General features: G+C 41.5%; 2 protein-coding genes across 2 annotated transcripts in view; both read left to right on the forward strand.

The window, feature by feature from the left end:
- Positions 1 to 1,812: 1,812 nt before the first annotated feature.
- Positions 1,813 to 4,826, forward strand: LOC114567664 (gastrula zinc finger protein XlCGF8.2DB-like; the record flags this gene model as incomplete). The annotated part of the gene is made up of 2 exons (XM_028596774.1): positions 1,813 to 1,884; positions 3,743 to 4,826. A coding segment is annotated over exon 2 (1,026 nt), but the record flags the coding sequence as incomplete, so codon positions are not given.
- Positions 1,816 to 7,591, forward strand: part of LOC114567668 (gastrula zinc finger protein XlCGF71.1-like) — a 20,532-nt gene continuing 14,756 nt past the window's right edge. Inside the window, exon 1 of the mRNA XM_028596777.1 lies at positions 1,816 to 1,862. The gene's annotated coding sequence lies outside the window, so the exon portion shown is untranslated. The remainder of the gene's footprint in view (positions 1,863 to 7,591) is intronic.

Genomic DNA, 7,591 nt, shown 5'->3' on the forward strand with positions numbered 1-7,591 from the left:
CTACTACACTATGACCCACCCAGACCTCTCAGGTGGTCTGGGACAGGTCTACTTGTTGTCCCCAGAGTCAGAACTAAACAGGGGGAAGCAGCGTTCAGTTTTTATGCTCCACATATCTGGAACAAACTCCCAGAAACCTGTAGGTCCGCTGCAACTCTCAGTTCTTTTAAATCTAAGCTAAAGACCTATCTTTTTGATGTTGCTTTTCTTTAAATAATCTATTTTATTAACTTTAATTTCTTATACTGCACTGTAACTTTTATTCTTATACTGCACTATCAATTTTATTCTTGTCTTTTAATGTTTTTAATTTGTTTATTATTGTTTTTTTAATTGTTTTCTAACTGCTCTTTAATGTTTTATGTAAAGCACTTTGAATTGCCCTGTTGCTGAAATGTGCTATATAAATAAAGCTGCCTTGCCTTGCCTTGCCTTGCCTTGCTAGCACAGTTTCCGCTAGAAAAAAATGTGTGCCAGTCATGTGGCCTAGCGGCATCAGGCAAGGGCTTATTAAACACATTGCGAGTTGCAGAAAGACACTTGCTTACAATTATTGTGATTCAAGTCAGCATGTAATAATTTTATGAGCCAGTTTGTTTGTACTGTAGTTTGTATTGTTTTCTTTCCTCTGCCTTGTAAATATAAAATAGGCCTATTTTATTATACAATGTTATGTGCATTGATTTAATTATTTGTCTGTAGCAAGTAGCCTACATTTCAATAAAATTACTATGAATCTACATCCCTTGATGATATTATTTGTTATATAGCCTGCCTATCAATTGTAATTCATCGCAACAAACATGGAAAATATTTGACCTGAATTTTTCCCATTTTGTCTGCTAAAATGAAAACCTTACAGGTAGCATGACTGGCACCATTTTTATCTAGCAGAAACTCTGCTAGCGGGATTACTCCCTAGTTAGCTAAAGGTACTGACTAAACAGTTGAAATAGTTAACTGAAAGTACTGACTAAACAGTTGAAATAGTTAGCTACAAGTACTGACTAAACAGTTGAAATAGTTAGCTACAAGTACTGACTAAACAGTTGAAATAGTTAGCTACAAGTACTGACTAAACAGTTGAAATAGTTAGCTACAAGTACTGACTAAACAGTTGAAATAGTTAGCTACAAGTACTGACTAAACAGTTGAAATAGTTAGCTACAAGTACTGACTAAACAGTTGAAATAGTTAGCTAAAAGTACTGACTAAACAGTTGAAATAGTTAGCTGAAAGTACTGACTAAACAGTTGAAATAGTTAGCTACAAGTACTGACTAAACAGTTGAAATAGTTAGCTAAAAGTACTGACTAAACAGTTGAAATAGTTAGCTAAAAGTACTGACTAAACAGTTGAAATAGTTAGCTACAAGTAGTGACTAAACAGTTGTCTGTATTTGATTTTGTTTCCTGCAGATGTTGAGCAGCTGTTGGTGGTTAAAGAAGAGGTTCCCCCTGAGCAGCAGGAGTGTAGCTCCAATGTGGACCAGCAGGAGGCAGAGCCCCCCCCACACATTAAAGAGGAACAGGAGGAACTGTGGAGCAGTCAGGAGGGAGAGCAGCTTCAAGGGCTGGAGGAGGCTGATATCACCAAGTTCCCATTCACTCATGTCCCTGTGAAGAGTGAAGATGATGAAGAGGAAGCTCAGTCCTCACAGCTTCATCAGAGACAGACTCAACACATGGAAACAGAAGCTGATGGAGAGGACTGTGTAGGACCAGAACCAGCCAGGAACTCACATCCACTTTTACAACCAGAGACTGAAGACCAGACTGGAGACTCTTCTGATCCTGAGACTGATGACAGTGCTGATTGGAAGGAGACCAGAGAACCTCAGTCAGCTTTAAACTCTCTGAAACATGATTCAAGATGTAAGAAACCATTCAGCTGCTAAAGTACTGTCTAAACAGTTGAAATTGTTATCTAAAAGCAGTGTTGGGGAAGTTACTTTTAAAAAGTAGTGTTTGCTTGTTACTCGTTACTTCTTAAAAAAGTAATCCTTTACTTAGTTACCCCCGATGGAAAGTAACTTTTTTACTTTACTCGTTACTTTTACGTTACCTTTAAAAGCAGGCGTCTCTGGCAGAGACTGAAGTTATTTTATACAAAAGCTATCTTTGACCATAAAGCCAATCTCTGGTTTATCAGTGAAGGGTCTGAACTAGCTAGGCTACACTGCAGGTTCTCTCCTCACAGAGTGACTGCTGTTTCATTATGAACAAGTCCAGCGTGGGTTGAATGCACATCGGCAGGTCATCGGTGTTAATGTGTAATGTCCATATCTACTTGTAGTACTGGTCGCGCAGTCACGATGGTCCGGGCATTGTCATAGACGCATGCAGCCTCTTTTCTGGAAGTCCTTGCGTGTCCGTGCGACCGACACAAGTCCACAGAGGTCCGCTGCGTGTAGCCTAACCTATGTATGAGCCCATCTCCACCGCCTCCATCTGTGAGGTTGTCAGCTGTGTGTCTGCCTGGCGTGCTCTGTTTGTAGGATGGCCGATTTAACTGCCAGTCCTCAGCGATGTAGTGGCGTGTGTCACAGAGCTCTCCGCTCAGAGCGGCGTCCAGTAAAAAGCCACAAAGCTAAAAACGCTCTCAAAAATTAGCTAGCGTTGGCTGCAGCATTGCTCCGCTACTACCAGCCTCTGTCACGTACCGCGTGGAGCTTGTGAGCGTGCAGCTGAGAGTGTCGTGGTCAAATCTTTCCCTGAGAAAAGTAACGTTGCGCCGAATTGAAAAAGGAACTACGTTTCGTTACCAAATTTTCAGTAGTAACGCGTTACTTTGCTTTTTCCTGAAAAAAAGTAGTTACGTTACTGTAACGCGTTACACCCAACACTGTCTAAAAGTACTAACTAAACAGTTGTAATAGTTGGCTCAAAGTACTGACTAAACAGTTTAAATACTAGCTAAAACTACTGACTAAACAGTAAGATGTTATAGCAGGAAGCTGTTGACTGTTGGTAGATTGGCAGCTCTAACCTGCTTAATGCCTTCACATGCTCCAGTCCACAATAATAGCAGTTTAGTCTAAGATGAGCTAATAGCTAAGACATCCATGGAGATGCAGTACACGCGCAACCGGGGAGATGATAGAGCCTGAAAGGCAGCGGCTAGCTAAAGTGGCTAAACCTGCTAACACGGTCAACAATGCTAACACAGCTAGCGGGATTACTCCCTAGTTAGCTAAACGTACCGACTAAACATTTGAAATAGTTACCTACATGTATTGCCTAAACAGTTGTCTGTATTTGATTCTGTTTCCTGCAGATGTTGAGCAGCTGTTGGTGGTTAAAGAAGAGGTTCCCCCTGAGCAGCAGGAGTGTAGCTCCAGTGTGGACCAGCAGGAGCCAGAGCCCCCCCCACACATTAAAGAGGAACAGGAGGAACTGTGGAGCAGTCAGGAGGGAGAGCAGCTTCAAGGGCTGGAGGAGGTTGATATCACCAAGTTCCCATTCACTCCTGTCCCTGTGAAGAGTGAAGATGATGAAGAGGAAGCTCAGTCCTCACAGCTTCATCAGAGACAAACTCAACACATGGAAACAGAAGCTGATGGAGAGGACTGTGGAGGACCAGAACCAGCCAGGAACTCACATCCACTTTTACAACCAGAGACTGAAGACCAGACTGGAGACTCTTCTGAACCTGAGACTGATGACAGTGCTGATTGGAAGGAGACCAGAGAACCTCAGTCAGCTTTAAACTCTCTGAAACATGATTCAAGATGTAAGAAAACATTCAGCTGCTCTGAGTGTGGGAGGAGTTTTGATCGCAAGCCACTCCTGAAAAGACACATGATGACTCACACAGGAGAGAAGCCTTTCAGCTGCTCTGAGTGTCAGAGGAAATTTTGCCGCAAGTCAAATTTGGAAGATCACATGAAAACTCACACAGGAGAAAAACCTTTTAGCTGCTCAGTTTGTAAGCAAAGATTTGGCCACAAGTCAACTCTTAAAAAACACATGAGAATCCACACAGGAGAGAAGCCTTTTAGCTGCTTTGTTTGTAATAAATCTTTTACACAGAGTGGACATTTACAAATACATCTAAGAATTCACACAGGAGAGAAGCCTTTTAGCTGCTCTGTTTGTAATAAATCTTATACACAGAGTGCAGATTTACAGAAACACACGGCAGTCCATACAGGAGAAAAACCTTTCAGCTGCTCTGAGTGTCAGAGGAAATTTGGCAGCAAGTCAAATCTGGAAGATCACATGATAACTCACACAGGAGAAAAACCTTTTAGCTGCTATGAGTGTGGTAAAGCTTTTATTGAAAAAGGAAACCTGAAGAGACATGTCAGAATCCACACAGGAGAGAAACCTTTTAACTGCTCAGTCTGTAAAAAATCTTTTACACAGAGAGGAAGTTTACACTCACACATGAGAACTCACACAGGAGAGAAACCTTTTAGCTGCTCAGTCTGCAAAAAATCTTTTACACAGAGAGGAGATTTATATAAACACATGAGAGTCCACACAAGAGAAAAACCTTTCAGCTGCTCAGTCTGTAAGAAATCTTTTACACAGAGTGGAAGTTTACACTCACACATGAGAGTCCACACAAGAGAAAAACCTTTCAGCTGCTCAGTCTGTAAGAAATCTTTTACACAGAGTGGAAGTTTACGGTCACACATGGCAGTAGTCCACACAGGAGAGAAAAGATTCAGCTGCAGTGTTTGTGATAAAAGATTTGGCTGGAGTTCTGATGTCAAAACACATAAATGTGTTGGTCATATAAACACTGAAGCTGATGGGGAGGACTGTGGAGGACCAGAACCAGCCAGGAACTCACATCCACTTTTACAACCAGAGACTGAAAACCAGACTGGAGACTCTTCTGAACCTGAGACTGATGACAGTGCTGATTGGAAGGAGACCAGAGAACCTCAGTCAGCTTTAAACTCTCTGAAACATGATTCAAGATGTAAGAAAACATTCAGCTGCTAATAGTACTGTCTAAACATTTGATATATCTAAAAGTATTGACTAAACAGTTTACATAGCTAAAAGTACTGTCTAAACAGGCGAAATAGTTAGCAAAAAGTACTGTCTAAACAGTTGTCTGTATTTGATTCTGTTTCCTGCAGATGTTGAGCAGCTGTTGGTGGTTAAAGAAGAGGTTCCCCCTGAGCAGCAGGAGTGTAGCTCCAGTGTGGACCAGCAGGAGCCAGAGCCCCCCCCACACATTAAAGAGGAACAGGAGGAACTGTGGAGCAGTCAGGAGGGAGAGCAGCTTCAAGGGCTGGAGGAGGCTGATATCACCAAGTTCCCATTCACTCCTGTCCCTGTGAAGAGTGAAGATGATGAAGAGGAAGCTCAGTCCTCACAGCTTCATCAGAGACAAACTCAACACATGGAAACAGAAGCTGATGGAGAGGACTGTGGAGGACCAGAACCAGCCAGGAACTCACATCCACTTTTACAACCAGAGACTGAAGACCAGACTGGAGACTCTTCTGATCCTGAGACTGATGACAGTGCTGATTGGAAGGAGACCAGAGAACCTCAGTCAGCTTTAAACTCTCTGAAACATGACTCAACATGTAAGAAAAAATTCATCCAACCATTTGATTTAAAGGGAAATTCTAAGACACACATGAGAACTCATACAGGAGAAAAACCTTTCAGCTGCTCAGTCTGTAAAAAATCTTTTTCAGAGAATGGAAGTTTAAAGAAACACATGAGATTCCACACAGGAGAGAAACCTTTCAGCTGTTCTGAGTGTGATAAACGATTTGGCCAGAAGGAACATCTGAAGAGACACATGAGAATTCACACAGGAGAAAAACCTTTCAGCTGCTCTGAGTGTGGTAGAGCTTTCTCTGAAAATGGAACCCTGAAGAGACACATGTTGAGTCACACAGGAGAAAAAACTTTCAGCTGCTTACTTTGTGATAAAAGATTTGGAAACGGGTATAATCTGAAGACACACATGAGAACTCATACAGGAGACAAACCTTTCAGCTGCTCAGTTTGTGATAAAAGATTTGGCCTCAAGTCAATTCTTAAAAAACACATGTTAACTCATACATGGGAAAAACCTCAGCTCAATCTGTAAGAAATCTTTTACACAGAAAGAAAATGTATAGACACTTAAGAACTCATACGGGAGAGAAAAGATATAGCTGGCCATTGTGATGTGATGTGTTAAAAGATTTATACAGAAGACACAACTGACACGCCACGTGGCAGTTCACACAGGAGAGAGAACATACACATGCTGTGTTTGTGATAAAAGATTTGCCCATAGTGGTCGTGTCATAAAACATGAATGTGTTGGTTGTCAGTCGTCACAGCCTTATCAGAGTCAAACTGAGGAGAAGAGCGAGACAGAGCCTCCAGCCATCAGAGAAACTCAACACATGGAAACAGAAGTTGATGGAGAGGACTGTGGAGGACCAGAACCAGCCAGGAACTCAGGAACAGATGTTGAGCAGCTGTCGGTGGTTAAAGAAGAGGTTCCCCCTGAGCAGCAGGAGTGTAGCTCCAGTGTGGACCAGCAGGAGCCAGAGCCCCCCCCACACATTAAAGAGGAACAGGAGGAACTGTGGAGCAGTCAGGAGGGAGAGCAGCTTCAAGGACTGGAGGAGGCTGATATCACCAAGTTCCCATTCACTCCTGTCCCTGTGAAGAGTGAAGATGATGAAGAGGAAGCTCAGTCCTCACAGCTTCATCAGAGACAAACTCAACACATGGAAACAGAAGCTGATGGAGAGGACTGTGGAGGACCAGAACCAGCCAGGAACTCACATCCACTTTTACAACCAGAGACTGATGACCAGACCGGAGACCCTTCTGAACCTGAGACTGATGGAATGTGTATTTTATTTATTGTGGCTTATTTTTTTGAAACGTATTGATAGGATTACATCAGCCTTGAATAACAGTAAATACATGGAACGACTGCTTCTTTGTGATTGCTGTGCACATGATAAATTAATAACAGTAATCGAAATGTATTACCTGCTGAAAATGCTGAACCAAAATCTTCGAGCAGGTTACAATTGACAAATCTGAGGATAATGGACTGGAGTTGAGAAAAATCCATATTTCTATGAGAATATATATATGTGTGTGTGTGTGTATATATCTATATCTATATCTATATATATATATATATATATATATATATATATATAAACAAATTCCTAAGTGTTTCCTTTTTTTCTTATGTTTATGTCATTATAACTTTGTTATACTGCTCAAAAGACATTTAGGAGCTATTTATACATCTGTCTTCGGTTGTGTTTTTTCATTTGAGATGCAAAGTTGCAGAGTGAAACATGAGCTCACAGTAATAATGTGATAGGAGCCAAAAAAACGCTCCAAAATGGCTTGGTTTATCTTTCCCCTCAGACAAACATCATAATCAGATGAAATATTAGACTGTCTGTCATGGGGCACATAGCCACCGTCACGGTAGCGATACCTATTTCTTTTCACAAAGACTTAGTGCAAAGGTTGCCTATATATGTTTGGTTAGCATGTCAATATATTCTGTTAATTATCACACTGTTTTCTAATCATCTGTTAAACCAGCCATTTATCAAATCCCCTACAGTAATCCTGTAGCTTTCTTTTGC

Source organism: Perca flavescens, chromosome 14 (genome assembly GCF_004354835.1).
Source record: "Perca flavescens isolate YP-PL-M2 chromosome 14, PFLA_1.0, whole genome shotgun sequence".
NCBI classification, from domain to species: domain Eukaryota; kingdom Metazoa; phylum Chordata; class Actinopteri; order Perciformes; family Percidae; genus Perca; species Perca flavescens.